Source organism: Sturnira hondurensis, unplaced genomic scaffold (assembly GCF_014824575.4).
Source record: "Sturnira hondurensis isolate 20B ecotype Veracruz unplaced genomic scaffold, ASM1482457v3 Scaffold0022201, whole genome shotgun sequence".
Classification (NCBI taxonomy): Eukaryota; Metazoa; Chordata; class Mammalia; order Chiroptera; family Phyllostomidae; genus Sturnira; species Sturnira hondurensis.
This window is the reverse complement of record NW_028094832.1, coordinates 2,680,295-2,699,644: the sequence shown is the minus strand read 5'-3', so window position 1 is coordinate 2,699,644 and position 19,350 is coordinate 2,680,295. Positions and strand designations below refer to the sequence as shown.

Here is a 19,350-nt window from a genome sequence, read left to right as displayed (position 1 = left end):
TCTGGCATCACGTTTGCATTACGCCCATGCAGTGTTATTCAGGGAGATTCCACAAATCATTGCTCAGCTGTTACAGAGCATTCTCTATAAATGCAAATGTTCTGGGGGGCAATTTTAGAAATACTGTGTACCCTGCAGGTGGAAAGGAACCCCTGGAGCGGAGGTGAATCTCATTTTCTGAATAATGGCACTTACACGCTTTCTTATACCACCAATTAGCCACCTACTAGGCCCCAAATGCACACAGTCAGGGTCTCTTGGTAACCACTGCAAAGATGGGGGACAGGCAACTTATAAGGTGATTGAAAGACTTGGACTTGTATTAACTGGGAAACACAGCCTTTAGGAAAGGAGTATTTGTTTTAAATAACAAATGCCATTGAAAGTGCTGAAATGACCATTTGACTTCTTTTATGATAGCCCATAGAACTTTCTTAAGTTAATTGTCCTTGGTTCACTTAATCCACTGAGCCACACCAGCCAGGACTGGTAATTCTCTTTGAAGCAGTTAAAATTCCAGTTTAGTTGTGTTATTTTTAGAAATATAAATAAAATATCATATAGAAGCTGAGGCTGGCTTTAGCTATACCACAAACACAGGCAAATAAAATTAAATTTTGCATTGTCTCATGTTATATTAAATTATATTTGGGTTCAGTTAAAAAAAAATAGAGCCCATTCCAGGTGGTTTGAGAGAGGGAATTTAATGTAAGAAGGAATTATTAAAGTAGGAGGGGACTCAGAGGCAACTCAGAGATGAGTAGCAAGAATGACTCCTACCCCCAGGCCAGAAGGACTTGGAGAAACCTTAGCTGCCACCCGTGATACCCTGTAAACTAGGGCAGTAGAGGCTACCTGGGCCACTGCTTTCCCCTTCTCTCCACTGTCCCATCGGGTCCTTGTATTTTGCTAACCTTATCCAGAAGACGGGTGGCCAGAGAGCCTGGTCAATGTCATTCACAGGTACTTAGCTCAGGTTCCCTTGAACACTTGAAACCAAGCAAAGCTTAAGGGCTAACAGACTATTGGGAGGGAGAACCCCCAAGAAGCAGCTGTGAGAGGAAAAGTGAAGTGAGACAGGAAGGATGGGAAAATAGCACAACCAATAACAATGTGGTGCATTACTGAGTGAGATGCTATTGGTCTGAGCATCACTAGTCTGTCAGTCCCACAGATATCTCTGGGAAGGCTACTTGGACTACCTATTGAAGTGAAAAGGACAGAAGCATGCGTGCACTCATGCCATTTTCTGTTTCCTGGAGCCAGAGTTTGCTCACTGGAAGTAGCATCACCTGACCCCATAAGCAGCTTCTGAGGAAGCCAGAGTCCATGTTCTGTTACACGGAAGCAGTAAGGGGAGAGAAAGCCTCTGTGGGTCCCATGTAGTCTGGTCCGGACTCCTGCCCTGGTAATGCAATGTGGGTGGGTAGTTCTAGAATCCAGTGCCTATTTCATGGGCGAGGCAGCTGGAGAGAGCAGAAGATGGGGCAACAGTGAGGGAGGCTGACGTGGGTCCACAGAAGTGTCCGGAACTCTCCAAGAGTCCATGGCAGTGAGCCTAAGAGACAGAGCAGGTGAAGAGAATTTGAAGCAGCGGGTAAAATGCAGTGGATCTGTAAGGGAGCAGCAAGTGTCAGCACGCGTGTCGTTCTCCCGCACCAAGCCTGCTGCCGTTTCCATGGTGTGCAGGAGGGGTGGGAAGGCAAAGGAGGGGATGGCGAAGAGGGAACGGAGGCCGTGAAGATCAGGGACCACACTTCTCAAGGGTATTCTTGTGCAGATACATTTTACAGATATCACCATTCCGATTAGCCCTTGAATAAACCTTTTAAAGTAGGTTCTATTGCCCCCAGTCTATAGGTGAGGAGTCAGAGGCCCAGAGGGTTGAGTCACTTGCTCCAAGCTTTTTCAGTAGGAAGTGCCAGCGCTGGGCTCAGAGCCCACCCAAAGCTCTGATCATCCCACAGCCACGCGTTGTTCCACTCTCTTTTGTGATAGGAACTGACATGTTTCCTACACATGCATATTTTAATCGCAAAGCCTTATGTTTTCAATAATTCACAATACAATTACAAGCAGAAATCCCCATTTCAAATGCCGTGGAAACAGAGTCTAGAACTGAGGAAGCAATATGTGTAAAGGGAGTGTTTGGTGGAGACGGGGTGACAAGCTGAGAAATCGAGGAGGAAGACCCTGCAGGTTGCCTCCCCCGTGTCCTGTTCTTGTGTTCCCCGTCTCTCCTCTTCTATACGTTTTCCCCTAAGTTTGTCTGTGGATTCTTCACTTCAAGTTAATGGTTTGGGGGCTGAGAATTTGGGCATGGAAAGTGGACAAAATCACTACTTTCTACTCTTCTCAACTGACCAGTCTCACAGAACTCTGGAGACTTCTGGTAAACATGGAATACGTCGTAAACTGGTTCCTCGTTGAAGATGGTATATCACATAGTAAAATAAACCTTATACATGTGGGAGACTTACACATATCTTACAAACTACAAACTTCAGATTTGGGTTAACTATTTTTTCCCTGAATCATTTAAAAGATGAAGTACAAATATCACGAAGCTTCATACCTTCACATCTCAACCTCTATTTTTTAAGACTAAGGACAATTGTCACATAGCTATCAGACCAGCTAAGGAAGTTAGCAGTAATATAACTCTCACTGTCCCAAACATCTTCACTTTCTCTCTTGTGAATCAGAGCAAACTGCTAATTTAAATCATTCGTGGTTAATGTAACCATTTTGGCAACCAGTGAAACAATGATAAGATTCCTCCATTACACCATGTTTCCTAAACTCTGCAGCAGAAGGGTAGGTTCTCAGTATAAAGTGTCCACAGGAAAGTGAAAAAAAATAAAAATAAATCCTTATTTGAGAAGTCTATACTTGTATAATGATGACGTGAGCTGCCGCAGCTACTAAAAACATACTGGCTGAAATTCTGGAAAAAGTAGAAGACTAAACACTGTTTCTTGTGTTTTGCTGTGTGTGTGTAAACCATAGTTTTTCTGGATGAGGAGGGAACTTTGCAAGCACCGGTCATAACGAGAAGTTCTACGGAATTAGCATTTATTTCTCCATGACCACTCAGTAATGCCTGCATTTTCACTTCTCATGCTTTGGCCTCTTGGTTACTGAACTTTTTGGATCACCATGGCCTCCTACCCGACTTGTCCCCAATCACATGAGAGCGGACAGGAGTGCAGCAGGGCTGCTGTGTGTTGGGGGTGGCAGTCACAGAGGCAGAGCCCATTTACTTTTCTGAGTAAACATTTTGAGGTATAACATTCGGACAGGAAAGTAGAGGAGGAAGGCAAGGGTGTGGTTATACAAGGTGCTCTTACTGCCCGGTCTTTGCTCCAGTTGTTGCTGCTGCCTAGGGCACTCTCCCACTAGATGCATTCAGGGCGTACTCTCTCTCCCTCTCTCAAGCCGTCATTCAGAAGGTGGTGTCTTAGTGGGACCTTATCTGTCTACCATATGCAAAATTGCAATTCCCCTATTCCAGGTGCCTCCCTATCGGGACTAGGACCAAGGTGGGGCAAGTGAGGTACCTGTGGTACAGACTTTAAGGAGGCACTCACTTTGAAGGTCCTGCAAGTGCAAGGTTGGTACTTGCTCAACCTGAAACATGCATGCCTCTTTAAATGTGGTCCCTAGCTGCTGTACTTACCTCACCCGGGTCCCTGTCCTCAACCTTGTTTCTTTTTATTGCTGCACTTTTCTCAAAGGCTTTCTCTAGAATGATAGCTTCTTAAGGATGGGGATATTATTAATTTTGTTCATTGATTACTTCTAGTCTTCACATAGTTCCTAGTACACTGGAGACACTCTCACACACAGTGCAAATGAATGAATGAATGATTAAATCAATGGTTAAAGGTGTGTTTTCTCATTAAGCATTTCATTCCTCCTTTTAGGAGTGCACTTAGCCCCGTATGTTAGATTTTGAGCTTTTTAACCTCAGTGACCAGGTCTTTTCGTTTCTTTGTCCCCATGTACGGCACCCCATTTGGCACTCTGGCCACTGAGCAGAGGTTAGTTAAGTAAGTACACAGGGTCCAGCACAAATAATGTCCCTTTTTATTACAAAATCTTTTATTACAAAATCATAAGTATGTGATTCTGGAACACAACAATATCACACTCAAGCACACCATATGACGTTTCAGGTGAAACGTTCAAATTAAAACTATAAATTGTTACACCCATATCATTACCCTACCAACCACACTCAAGCAGGCCTTACTTCTGCCGGACCCTGTATGTCTGCTGGTTCTCAGCGTAACATATCAACACCCTGACGGCCATTACTACACTAGGAAGAGCCTCACTCTTGGAAATAACTGGAGGTAATGGGACTGAGATTTGCACAAGGCACTAATCCCCTCTGAAGCTGTTTTCTGGCTGAAGAATGGACACAACTGACTTCATCCCACTGGGGGAAACTCTGTGTCATTCTGTACAGAGTACAGAACACACACAGCCAGTTCAGATATGTCTACTCTTGTGATCATTTGGCTTACACCATTATTATTTTTTCCTATAATAAATTACAATGCAGGATTTTCCTAAATTGATATTTTTATTTAGTTCTTACAAGGCTCTCTTCAGTTTCCTCTTATTTTTTATTCTCTTTGAATTCTTTATTTCCACTTCTTCTCTTTACATCTTATTCTATATCATTTCCCTCTTGTCTTTTGTATAACTTACTGAATAATAAATATGTGCCCAGAACCATGCCAGCACTGTGAATGCAAAGGAAACTTAAACATGGCCCCTTTTTCTGAGAAACTCGTAGTGAAGGTGGAGAAAAACATGCCAGCAATTAGAGTTGATTGTTTTCCGAGTTCTCACACAGGGGGCTGTGGGGGTGGGGGAGGGCAGGGCGGCCTCTTCCCAGAGCTGATTCTCCTGCAGCCCTAATTAGAGGAAACCCGGTTTCTCTAGCCTGTACAGTCTCTCAGGTATTTCCATTTGAAGAAATTTTTTTCTGTTTCCTTTGATGTATAGCTACCTTCCCTTCATTACATTCTCTTGATGCTGTTTCTTTTCCTGCTTTTTTCTAAATAAAACCTTAATTTTAAAAAATCCATTATAAATCACCCCGGAAACTTAGTCATAAAGTGAACACTTGATTTCCCACAGCATAAATACTTCAAGGCCACTGCGGGCATGCATAACTGAACCGTGACCTTGTGTGGAGCCCAGGGCTCCTGGGCTCGCTAACGATGAGGATACATCCACGTACACCGGGTGTGAAAAGAATCAACAGATCCCATGCCCTAGTGAGCCTTGGTCCTTGAAAGGCAGTTTCTGTGAAATATCAAAACTTTTATCATGATTCGGAGCTTCACGTTCAGTGTTTTCCTGTGGGAGAAAAATGAAAAAATACTTTATTCAGTTACTTATGTATACTACAAAAATGTGTGTATGACTGATATAAAAGTATAAAAGTAATAAAAAATATTCACAATTTGGAGGGATTAAAACACAAATTAGAGTTAAGACAGAATTATGACGTGTCCAGGTAAAGAGCAATGACCATGGAGCTGGACTCCGAGAGCCCACATGGAGCGAGGGACGGTCCCAGCCTTCACAAGCCAGAGAGGAGACACCTTGTTGAGTGCCCAAGAAATTAGGTAGACACCCCAGAAGGGCTGCACCTTAGTAATGAGACTACACCATTTATAATAGACTATTATAGACTCTCCCCAAAAGGTTGAAAACAAGACTCAAACTGAGCTGCAAGTAACTTAGCTGCCCACCAGAACAAAAGGCAATACTTCTTCAAGAAAAATACTCCAGCATTCTGTACCTTGTGTATACCTCGGTCATGATCTGGTCAAAAAAAGTTTAGACATATGACAAAGTGAGAAAAAGTGACGCATTACCAAAATAAAAATGAAACAATAGAAATAGTCCCAGAAATTACATTGAGGATAGAATTAACAAAGATATTAAAATACCTACTTTAAGTGCATACTAAAGGATTTAAAATAAGCGTGAATATCATGAGAAGGCAAATAGAAATATAAAAAACAAGAAATGGAACTTATACAATGAAAACTAAAATTTATAGGAAATAATATTTCAATGAATGGTATTAACGGATATTAGACATCATTGAAGTAAAAATCAGTAAATTTAAAAACATAGCAATAGAAAATAGGCAAAATGAGGCACAGAGGGAAAACAAAGTTAAAGAAATGAACAGACTCCCAACGAATTGCAGAATACAGTTGAGGGTGTGTTGTAAGTATAATCAGAGACCCAAAAGGACAAGGGACAGGCCAGAAAATTGTTTTTAGAGAAATAATAACTTGAAAAATATTCAGATATAATGAAAATGTAAACCCAAATCTGTGAAGCTCAACAAAGGCCAAAGAATTTGAACACCAAGAAGATATTAAGTTGCTGAAAACCAGTAATAAAAAGAAAATCTTAATATAAGCCACAGTAAAGCATTCTGTTGGGTACAGAAAACCAGAGTCAGAATTATGGCAGACGGCTCAGAAACCACATACGAGGGAGGAATGACGTTTCTAAAGTGTTGAAAAAAACCAGCATCTCTCAACCTAGACCTATTTCCAAGGACAATGGAATGGCATATAAAAGGGAAAAATGATCAACTTCAACACTCCTACCAAGTGAATTTTTTTTTCAAAAATTAAGCCAAAATAAAGACTTTTCAAATAAATATAGGGCTAAAGCAGTCATAATTCTCACATCAGCACTACAATAAATGTCAAAGAGTGTTCCTCAAGATGAAGAAAATAATATCAGCATGTAAAATTTCGGTAAATATAAAAAATAATTTCTTATTTCAAAAATGTGTTTCAAAGATGATTGCTTAAAGCAAAGATAATTCTCATAAGGGGGTATCAAACATGTGTAAGTAAAAGGTACTAAAACAATACCCAAGAGCAGGGGAAAATGGAAAAGTATTGTGGTCAGAATCTTACAATGGACATGAAGTTGTGTAACACACTTCCATTAACATGAAGTAATGATGCACATTTTCAAATCGACAGCAACCACACAAGCAACACAGAGGTTTAGTAAGTGTATCAACTTTAGGGATAAAGTGGAATGCTAAAAAACTCTCAGTCCCAAAGAAGGCAGGATACAAAGAAGAGGAAACAAAGGGAAGACGAGACGGACAGAAGAAAGAGATGACTGATTCATCTCCAACCAGACCGATGATTGGAATAAATGTAAATGTGTTGAACCCATGACAGAGAGGCAGAAATTGTCAGACTGAAGTCGAAAGCAAGATCTAATTATGTGCTGTTTACAAGAAACTCTTTAAATGCAGTGTGTTTTGAGGTTTATTTGTGTATTCTGTAAGTGAAAAAGTGCTTACCAAACAATTTGAAAATGGGAGAAAGTTTAAACTGCTCAGATAATAAGCAATTCTTTGGGAATTTGGGACTAGTAATTTTTCTTCCAAGAATTTATGTAATCTTTGTAATTCACTAGAGCAAGTAACAAGGCCAGTAACAGGGCTGTACTTTCTTAGCCATCATTCTGTTTTTATGCCTATAAATTTGTTCATACTTTCATAATATAACAAAAAAATCTATAAGTTCTCAGTTTTTATGGATTAATAAGATTTTATTACATAGAAACTTTTGTGTATAAACACTACTTATTCTTTCAGAGAAGAAAACTGTACTTTTATTGTGCTTTCTGAGATTAGTACATAATAATATAAATAAGGATAAAATTCAACTGTTTCATTTTTTAACTGTGTAAGAGATAATGTAGCCAATTCTTTTTATGACATAAATTATTATTGAAAAACCTCCAAATCCAGCATGAAATGAATCAAAACTCACATCTGAACTCCAAGGTAATTAGGTATACTTCAATCCACATACTTAATGGTTTTCATCAAATAGAATTTTTGGAACAGTTACCCTCTCGTGACAGTCCTCATCGGCCAGAGAAGCCTTCTGGAGAAACCGTCTTCAGGAGTATGCCTCTCTCTGTTGCAGGTCATCCGGAAAGGAGAAGTCAGCTGCTGCTGGATTTGCACAGCCTGTAAAGAGAATGAATACGTGCAGGATGAGTTCACCTGCAAGGCCTGTGACTTGGGCTGGTGGCCCAACGCAGAGCTCACAGGTAGGAAACCTTGCCTCTCTGACCCTTGGCCTTTCTGTTGTGCCCAGTGTTCACAGTGCGAGCAGTCAGCTCATGTCCTTTTTGACGTTCATTTGCAGCGTGCACTCTCTGACGCTCCTGTCAACGAGCACGCAAAAACCTCTTACAAATGTCCCGTGATCTACACTGAAAGGAAAGTTTATTTAAATCTAAATGAAAATGTATTGAAAGGGTATTCTGGTGGGGGAGGAGGTTAGGGGGTGGAGGGATTGGGCAAACAGGAAAAAGGACTCATGGACATGGATGGACAGCAGTGTGGGGAGTGCTAGGGGGAGGGGGATATACGGTAATGGAAAAAATAGAATAAAGAGTCCATTTAAAAACAAAACAAAACAAAAAAGGGTATTATGGCACACCAGTAGTTTTGTTTCTGTTTTAACATTTTATTTGAAGCTATTTCTAATCACTTGAATTCATATTTGCACATATAAAGATGGTTCACTAGTAAAATCAATGGGACTCCCAGGGATGGATTATGCCAGCTTGCTTGTCTCCCGAGAGCAGTGCTCAGATATGTGTTTCGTTTTCGACAGCCCCTGGTTTACAGTGGGAGACACATGTCGCAAATACTTTGCCCAGATTTTAAGAGTAATAGGGCCATGGAAAGTTTGTCCTCTTAGTACTCTGACCCCTCATTTGAGAAAAAGGAAACTGAGGCCCAGGAAGGTGTGTCTGTGTGCCCCAGTCATGCAAATAGAAGCAGAGCCCAGTTCACGGACTGCTGACCCTGTGCCTTCCTGGCTACTAATGAAAATCATCAGAGAGGGTAACATTCCTGATTATTGTTCACTTTTTTCCTTGTTTCCAAACAAAAATATAAAACTAAGAAACTATGTAGTCTATTTAAAGCACATCAAAAATGGCTGGGTTAATTAATAGAACTAGATCATATAATTTAAATGATACTAAGTGAGAGTGTTTCATTAAATGTTAATCCTGTTAGAAGCAAATAAATGAAAATGATTACCAGAATTTTTTTAGAAATCACCTGGTACAAAGGCCTTTTTATTTTTCTTAAAAGATTTTATTTATTTATTTTAATTTTTAGACAGAGGGGAAGCAAGGGAGAAAGAGGGACAGAAACATTAGTGTGTGGTTGCTTCTTAAGTGGCCCCCACTGGGGACCTGGCCCACAACCCAGGCATGATCCCTAACTGGGAATCAAACCAGCGACCCTTTGGTTCACAGCCCATGCTCAATCCACTGGGCCACACCAGCTAGGGCTTACAAAGGCCTTTTTAAAGAAAAGGAAATTTTATTAGGATATTGTTGAAGGTACAAACTGCATCTCACTCATCTTTTTATTCTCCAGCTCAAAACCGGTTTTCAACTTGAATGAGCCTAAAAATTACCCAGGAATTACCCACCTGCAGAGATTCTCAGGCACCTGTTCTGAGAGGGGACACAGCAGAGTCAGGGGCGCTTAGTTCCTGCCCCATCGTTACAGAGACCTTCCTCTCTGGCTCAGAGCCTGGTGCCTTGACCATAATAGCTTCTTAATAAATATTTGTTCTGTTGAGAGACTTAAAAAGAAGAAGGGACTCACCCACGTTTAACTAGGTCAGTGCAGTTGGTTAATAAGGAAGCCACAATGAGAATGCAGAGCTTTTTGTTGCTGGTTCCAAGGCTCTCCCTGTGCCGCCTATCTTGTGGATGTGTGCAATGGACCAGCTTGGAAAAACTTATCCAACCTCTCTCTGGACACAGGCCACCTGCTCCACTCATCCTGTGTGTCTCTTCACCTCTGTGTCCTCCTTCACAGTGTGCGCTTCCTACTGGGACTTTTTGTCTTGAGTAAGCAGGTCTCCTTAGATCACCACTGGGCTTGAGAACTAGGTTTGACTTCATAGTCGGTCGACTCTGCTACCTGAGACCATCGCTGACTAGGAAGAGGCTCAAAGGCAAAACGAGCATCTTCCTCAGGTTGACCTGAGGTGTCAGAGGTCCAGGCTTTGGGCTACAACAGCTTTTTCTCTTGTCTACCTTGTGTGCAGTTTCCCCAATCTTTTCCTATTACTCCATTTTCACATTAATCGGGACTTAACTCATAAGTGAAAAAGAATTCTAATCCTATTTTAAAACATTACAATACAGAATGATCTAGTATGTTATAATAGTGAAACTCAGAGTCCTATTTTTATTCTGTAGAGATCTTCCAATAGGGCTACCTTGTCAGCCCTCTGACAAAAGAGCACCATCGTTGATCAGGGCACTTGGACTTAGCAAACAAAACAACATTCTCCTTGATCATAAACAGATGAATATTAATGCAGTTATCCTTCTAAAGAATGGACTGCACTGTCATCCATCCTATGTGCAGTGGTCACTTTCATATTCAAATGAGCTGAGCCAAGCAGCAGTCCAGACGGTCTTTGTGTGGGGACAGGCAAGTGTCTCATCTGCCCAGGTTACTTTGCAAATCTTGTATGTAGAATCTTTTAGAATACCTCACACATGAGTTTATACTTACTGTTAATTGCCATCTGTTGTCTCCTATCCCTTTGCTCTGATCCGTGATGGAACAGGAGATCTCATTGGTCACTTATTTTGTGCTGTGTCAGGCTCAGAGCGAAGGTGCCGCACACAGTGATGTGGTGTTGGTGGTTGCCATGGGAATGGTAGTTGTTTTAAAAAAACCCTGCGCAGAATACCAAAAATCAGTAGAAACTCAGAGGAATAAATGCATTGCCTTCACCTAGGTATTTTATTTTTGTAGATAGATTTTATTTTTTTAATAAATTTTAGTGAAGATGAGAAATTATTCTTTCTGGGAAATAGTGTTTTTTATTGAAGATGGAGTTTGTAAAAACACGTTTAAAATTATTAGATAGTTACTTCCATATATGCTCCAAAGACTCTAATGTTGTGAATAAAAACATATTTAGAAGGAAGTTTTTATTTTTATTAGCATATGGTTTTGGGCTATGAAGAAAAATTGGTATATTTCCTAGAGGAAGTCATTTCTAAATCTGTTAATAAGTTTCTCATAATTTCTTTTGGGAAAAATGCACATTTGAAGTCAGCATTTAAATGTTATACTTTATTTTTTTATGATGCATAAACAGGGATCTCTTCTGCCGTAACATGTTAACTTGGCAGTAGTTCAGCGATTCATGGGCCGATTATATATAATTCAATGCTACATATTTCTTTTAAAAAGCCAAATAGTGTAAAACAGTTCTGCAGAAAGCCAGACTGCACTAATTTTAATCATCAAAAATGTAAAATACTGAATTATAAAAATGAACTCATTTTAACTATTTTTCTTCATTGCAATAGTTGTTGTGACCTCCTATGCTATCTATTCATTCATTTACTTTTATATTATACACTACCATCTGCTTAATGGCAGGCAATTTCTTTTTTTGAGCAACTGGGGATATACAGGTAAATAAAACAAGGTTTATATCGTGGAGAATGAGCTTCATAAAAAACTAGACACACAAACAGTTAATTATGGTATGTATAAGTCCTACAATAAGAATATGTGAAAAATGTCATGTGAACACAGAATAAAAAGCCATTATTTTCTCCAGGGAAGAGAAAAACCTTTACAGGGGAAGAGACATTTGAGTTGAGCATTGAATAATAAATAGGATTTTACCTTGTAGGTAATTCATGCTAATGTAATAAGATTAAAGAAAGCATTTCAATGAAGTCTTAGGTAATCACAAAGTATTACTGTAAATGTTATTAAGTGCCCAAGATATTTTGAATAGAATAATTATGGCCTTTATTTTTTATTCATATTAAATTCGGCTCTACCTAGTTGCAAAGAAGTCCAATAATAAATTTTAGTTTCTTCCACTGCATTTGGATCTTATGGGTGAGCCAAAATTTGTTTCAAAAATTAGAAATAATCCCTGGTCATCAGGCCAGAAGCATGACCATTTGTCTTAGATTTTGCTCAGTGATTTGTAGTCTGCTCAAAGAAAACTGACTTGTCGGATGGTTCTGGATTCTTGGGGTTAACTCGAACCATGGAAACGGTCAGGCTCTTAAGTTCTCAGGTCTTTACACATAGTATACACTACTCCCATAATGTCCTCTCCATCTGGATGCTGAGGGTCAGGTAGGCTCCTCAGCACTTTTGAAGGTTACCTCCACCTTTTCTAGACCTGGGATTTTCAAATACACCTGGGGGTTGGACAATGCTTCTCTTTAAACCTCAAAACAGGACAACAAAGTACATTCTATTACATATTAAATTACATATATGGACAATGTAGATATTACACCTAACTCCCTAAAGATATCAAAGTCAGTGATTCTCAAATTTAGAATGTCTAAAAAATGGAAAAAAGAAAAGAAGAAGAAGAAGAAGGAGGAAGAAGAGGAGAAAAAGAAGAAGAAATACCTTGAGAAGCTTATTCAAAGTGTTAATGTTCAGTTCTAATCCCTAGAGGATGCTAGTTTGGGTTGTCCTGGTTTGGCACTGAAAAGCCCAGTTTCCACATAAGGAAAATAATTGCAGATCTTCACAGGAGATAAAACAATCAAGGGAATCATAGTTATATTGGTTTGAGGTATTGTTATGATAAACTGCTACTGTTACAAATACTAGAATACTTGTACTCCCTTCTAGCATGTTAAAAATTTTTCACTGTTTGAGTGGTTTTATTAAACCCAGGTATCCGATGTGCCATCAATAGTGAGATTATTGGTAGACATAAAGGCATTTCTATCAAGAAGAATGTGTTGCTTCCCTTAGAAGTTCTGAGGAAGGGCAAGGGGTTCTTGGGTGCCAATGTCTTCCATAAAGTTGAGTCACTGGGCAAATTTTAAGTAGCTGTCCTGTCCTTCTGAGCTTTGGTTAATCTGAAATATTAGTTCTTTAAATGTCATTTCTGTTTACAATTTTATAGTCTTTTGTCTATACACTCCCAAATCATAGAGAATAGAGGTCCTTTTTTATTGTTTTACCTAAAGATTCATAATTACTTTTATACTCTATCAAACTGTCTAGTCACATATAGAATATTTGTGAATCAGTAATTATTTATGTTAATATCACTCTCTGGTTTAATTTCCCTAATTCAGGTTTGAGCCTATTCATAGGAAGAAAAGACACGACCTCTCCATTTCGGTTGTTGAGTCCACCCCAGAATTTTTGGGAGGTTTCCTAAAGTCTATCTTTCACCTTTATTTAGTTTATATTTTTGAATCTTTACTTTAAAAGGCTTCTCCTGGCTGGTGTAGCTCAGTGGATTGAGCACGGGCCTGTGAAGCAAAAGGTTGCCGGTTCGATTCCCAGTCGGGGCACATGCCTGGGTTGTGGGCCAGGTCCTCAGTGGGGGACCCATGAGAGGCAACCACACATTGATATTTCTCTCCCACTCTTCCTCCTTCCTGTCCCCTCTCTCTAAAATAAATAAATAAATAAATAAAATGTTTTTTTAAAAAGGCTTCTGAAATTGCCTTATGTAATTCATTTTCTACTTTTATCTTTAAAATCTTACACTACTGGGTTATTTAAGTCTTCTCTTTTCTAATCTGCTGCTTTAAACATTTCCCTCCACCAGGCTAACGATTAATTGAATTAATTGGTATAAATCTGTAATGTGGGACAATAAGTATCTAATAAAACTTCTGAATTTTGCAGAAAACGTTTTGCTTCTATGTCTGAAGTTTAGGAAAACCATTAATTATAGCTCTTAATTTGGCTCAGGGTCTTAATCCAGCTTTCATAGACCTCAGTTGTGTTCTACAAATTTAAAGTGTGTTATCCTTTTCTAATGAAAACTCTGAAGACAGAATAGTGTATTTAAAAATTCAGGTACAGTTACATAGAAAAAGAGAAATGCAGAGGGTTCCTCTCAGAAGGTTACCGAGGCCTCGATAAAGACTACTCTACAATCTGACTTTTATTTTGCAATCTCAGTATGACAGTTAAAAAGCTGAATATTGACTGTGTAGTATTTTATTTTCTTTTTTAAATAATTTTTTAAATTTAATTCTTGTTCAAGTACAGCTTTCTGTCTTATATTCCCAACCCTGCCTGCCCCCGGCCCCATGCTCCCCACCTCCCTCCTATTTCCACCCCCCACCCTTAGTTATTGTCCATGCGTCCTTTATACTTGCTCATGTGAGTCCATTCCCCTTTCCCCTATGATTCTCTCCCCTCTCCCCTCTGGACCCTGTCAGTCTGTTCCATATTTGAGTGTCATTGGTCATATTTTGCTTGCTTGTTTGAACAGTGAGATCATATGGTGTTTGTCTTTCACCACCTGGCTTATTTCGCTCAGCATAATGCTTTCCAGTTCCATCCATGATGTTGCAAAGGGTAGTAGTTCCTTCTTCCTTTCTGCAGCATAGAATTCCATTGTGTAAACATACCATAGCTTTTTGATCCAGTCATTGACCGATGGGCATCTAGGCTGCTTCCAACTCTTGACTATCAGGAATTGTGCTGTTATGAACATTGGGGTGCATAGATTCTTTTGGATTGGTGTTTCAGGGTTCTTAGGATATACTCCTAATAGTGGAATTGCTGGGTCAAAAGGCACGTTCATTTTTAGTTTTCTGAGAAAATTCCACACTGTTTTCCATAGAGGTTGTACCAGTCTGCAATCCCACCAACAGTGAACTAGGGTCCCCTTTTCCCAACAATCTCTCCAGCAATGATACCTCAGACAAAGGTTTAATCTCCAGAATATACAAAGAACTCACTCGACTCCACTCAAAGAAGATGAGCAACTCAATTAAAAAATGGGCAAAGGACTTGGACAGACATTTCTCCAAGGAGGACATACAGAGGACCCAAAGACACATGAAAAGATGCTCGATATCACTAGCTATCAGAGAGATGCAAATTAAAACCACAATGAGATACCACTTTGCACCAGTCAGAATGGCTGTCATAAACAAAGAAACAAACAATGTAGTATTTTATTTTCTAACTTGTCTACAAATCCTTTTAAATTCTTTAATTTAAAAAAATTTATTATATCAAAAGTCCTCCTTAATGGTTATTGTTATTCTATCTATCTGTCTACTCGCCTTTCTAAAGTTTACCATGGAAATGAGAAGATTTAAAATTAAAACGTGACTTTTTATAGGAAGCAGAAGTTATTACAGGAAGAGATTGAGACATGGATGTAAATAAACCCCTGACAGATAAGAGAGAGGGTGTGAATGGTTGGCATTCATTTGTTAAATGTGATTATCTTCCTGATTGGACAGTCATCAGAAGCAAGTGCTGACACTGATTGGTTGGCATGCAAAAACTTGTTCACTAAGAGGTGCTGTTGTGGATCGAGGGAACAGGTTTAAAGCAGGTTCTGGTGGTTCCTTGTTACTATGCCTCCGGAATAGTGTTTTCTCCTAAATCTAAGGAAATATTTTTATTCTTACAATTTGGAAAGTACCGGCATAGACCAAACACAGAGCTTTGTTAAGGAGTTGTGTCTAGGACCTGAGACATTTTCTCTCAGTGTGTGAAATACAAAAAGATTTTATTCTCTGTCTCAAAGGCAAAGATTAGCCAGGCATTTAGGAACGTAACTCTGCCTCTTTTTTCAAGAGACAGGTGAGGGGAGATGTCATCGTTCCTTGGTATGTCTACCAGAAGCTCATAACTAAGAAGTGCTCAGCGGTCACATACAGATCATGTGTAACTAAAGGGGGGAGACTTAAGATAAATAATATGATATGTAGTAAATAGAAAGAGAATTGAAGTGTATGTCTAAAACACTCTGCTGGCCAAGAAAATGCTTGTCTATGAGCTGGACTTACTTCTAAATGATACTTACATAAAAATAAAAATTTTATTAGTTTATTTCTTACTTAACTTATCTAGTGCATCCTCACTGTTTACCCTTCCCTGGAAACATGGTTGAACTCCCTTCATTTTCTTTCTCTTTCTCTTTCTGAAAGCATGGAACCAAGTATCACCCACAGAGTGTCATCCTTTTAAGGTATTGGAAGAAAAAGATTATTTTTACAGGTTCCAGTATGTCGCATTCGGGCTGTGATACGATTCGGTTTGGAAACATGATTTTCCAGAGAAAACGATGGTGTATTTTTAATTGTGTAAGAGTAAAGCATTTTTAAAAGCATTAAGATAACATAAGCCACAGAAGATGTGGATTCAGCTACGCCTCTGGTAACTCAAGAGCCCTATTACTGTTGATCGGTAGAAATCTTGGATGCATGTTGAAACTCCTTTTCCCCTCACAGGCTGTGAACCCATTCCCGTCCGCTACCTCGAGTGGAGTAATATAGAGTCCATCATAGCCATAGCCTTTTCCTGCTTGGGCATCCTCGTGACCGTGTTTGTCACGCTCATCTTCGTGCTGTACCGGGACACACCCGTGGTCAAGTCTTCTAGCCGAGAGCTCTGCTACATCATCCTCGCCGGCATCTTCTTGGGTTACGTGTGCCCTTTCACTCTCATCGCCAAGCCGACCACCACATCCTGCTACCTCCAGCGTCTCCTGGTGGGCCTGTCCTCTGCCATGTGCTACTCTGCTTTAGTGACCAAAACCAATCGCATCGCGCGCATCCTCGCGGGCAGCAAGAAGAAGATCTGCACCCGGAAGCCCAGGTTCATGAGTGCCTGGGCCCAGGTGATCATTGCCTCCATTCTGATTAGTGTACAGCTAACCCTGGTGGTCACCCTGATCATCATGGAGCCCCCCATGCCCATTCTGTCATACCCGAGTATCAAGGAAGTCTACCTTATCTGCAATACCAGCAACCTGGGTGTGGTGGCCCCTTTGGGCTACAATGGACTCCTCATCATGAGCTGTACCTACTATGCCTTCAAGACCCGCAACGTGCCCGCCAACTTCAATGAGGCCAAATATATCGCCTTCACCATGTATACCACCTGCATCATCTGGCTGGCTTTTGTGCCCATATACTTTGGGAGCAACTACAAGATCATCACCACCTGCTTTGCAGTGAGCCTCAGTGTAACGGTGGCTCTGGGGTGCATGTTCACTCCCAAGATGTACATCATCATCGCCAAGCCCGAGAGGAACGTCCGCAGTGCCTTCACCACCTCCGATGTAGTGCGCATGCACGTCGGCGACGGCAAGCTGCCCTGCGGCTCCAACACCTTCCTCAACATCTTCCGCAGAAAGAAGCCAGGGGCAGGGAGTGCCAAGTGAGTAATCTGACCTGGTGTGTTTGGTTTGTTCTCTCTCTCTCTCTCTCTCTTCTCCTTCCCCCATCTCTCCCTTCCTCTCTCTCTCTTTGACTAAATCACGTCTTCCCTTTCCCCAGTGGTTTTTATATTTTCTTAATATTTTTTCTTTTTCTCTAATTTTACCTTCTGTTGGAGTAGAAATGTCTTCCTGTTTTCATTCCTTTGAGAGAGCCAGGAGCATGAAGCAACAACCAGCCGATCATATCCTTAGTCTGACCTAGAATCTGCAGCCTCTGTTCTGGCAGTGATTTTTTCTCTTCACACGGGCCCTTGCTCTATGGAGCATTAACGCCTCTCTGAGATCTGGGTCAGAGATGCAAACTCTCGTTCTGATTGTTAGTTTAGACCACAGTGAAGATTTGTCATTGCTCTAGAGCCACATCGTTACTAATTTGGGATGAAAGGAAGGAAACTAAGTACTTGGGGAGGTTTTTCAAAATTTGACTTGAAACTGAGCACCAAATATGTCCTGAAATAATTTCCTTTAAGCAACTGTCATATTATGTCCCTCTTACTTATTGAACTTTAATGCAAGTTGTAATAAAGATGTTCTACTTGCTACACATGAATTGAGCAATCTCTACTACAAGGCCATGATCAAAATGGTTTCCTAGACATAAAGTACCAAAAGAAGTAAGAACCAGATAAAGGTGATAAGGCCCAAACTTGAGAATCAGTGTCAACATCAAAGTCCAGATTATTCCATTCTGTTAATTTTTTGACAGATTTGTGTAATAAATGCTTTCCTATCTTCTTTATGACTGTATTGCAAAGAAGCACGTGTTAAATTTTGCGTCACTCATCTTCTTCTGAGACCCATAGAACAAATCTAACATTTACAATTTTGAAAATGACATAGATGTTTGAAGTTCTAAAGGAAATTGAATTGTCCCAAAATAAGTAATTTCCCCATTAACAGTATTAATTATACTTTTTGAAATAACCCTTTAAAATACAGAATTATAGTAGCAATTATTATAACATATACATTGCTTTAAAAGTATTCCACTTGCCTGAACAAATCAGCAAGATAAGGGGGATAGCTGTTATTTTTCTCTCTATTGTAGTTGATGAAACTGAGCCTCTGTGAATTTGTGTGACTCACAAGTATAATTTCACTCAGTTAGTCATTCTTTTTTTTCTGTCTTAGCTGGCATGAAATTTCTCCTCTTAAAATACGTCAAAAAATCTATATGCCTTAGTTTTGTGTCTTTACTTGCCAAACAGCACCAGCCATCTTTAAAGAAATCATATTATTGGTTCAATGATAAGATGAGGGAGTCCATGGAAAGTATATTTTTGAAATCCATAGTTATTTCAAATGAGGAAATTCCTAATTTTTTTTCAGTATTAAGGATGAAGCAATAATTTACACCTACTTCTCACTGTATCAACTTCAAGTTCTTCAGAGGATGCTGATCACCAAAGTTGCTTAGTCTTTTTTCCCCTTGCTATAGCTTTTTATGCTGGCCAGCATCCCCTTAGCGGCCTCCTGCAGGGAATTATCAGCAAGCAGGAGAGTAAAGCCACAGCACCATTAAATGAGGAAAAAACATAGGCTATAACCGCAGAGTCTAGACGTAAACCAGCATAACCGTTTTCATTGAGAGGAAGAGAACAAGAGGAAACAAACTGAAAATAAGGGAGAAAACACCCTTTGAACTGGAATGTGCAGAGGAATTAAGAGACATTCCTTTTCGCATCCCCACGTGGCTTTATGAGTGTTCCGTCCCACTGTCCAGCGTTATCCAGCTCCTTGTTCCTTACTTTCCTGCCTTCAGGATGGTCCTTCCGAAACTTTCATTTGATTTTGGTCAAGGGTCATTCATGAAAGTTGCTCTAACCGCTTTAGTGAAAACAGGGAGCCTATAGGATCAAGGTATCTTGAGCAGGTTCCCAAGCTTATGCACTGTTGGGAGTTCTCCAGTGGTTCTGGGTGCAGACAGTACGCGGACCGGCCCAAGGGAAGAGAGTGCACAGGGCCTGCCTCTGAGAGACGACGAAGCTCGCTGGGTGCTGCATGAACA

The 19,350-nt window shown here is 40.0% G+C and overlaps 1 protein-coding gene across 1 annotated transcript in view; it reads left to right on the top strand.

Moving 5' to 3' along the window:
• LOC118978978 (metabotropic glutamate receptor 1) overlaps positions 1–19,350 on the top strand; it is a 52,370-nt gene that overhangs the window by 2,218 nt on the left and 30,802 nt on the right. Inside the window, exons 2-3 of the mRNA XM_037034813.1 lie at positions 8,007–8,133; positions 16,351–17,281. Coding sequence (XP_036890708.1) covers positions 8,007–8,133; positions 16,351–17,281 — 1,058 coding nt within the window. The remainder of the gene's footprint in view (positions 1–8,006; positions 8,134–16,350; positions 17,282–19,350) is intronic.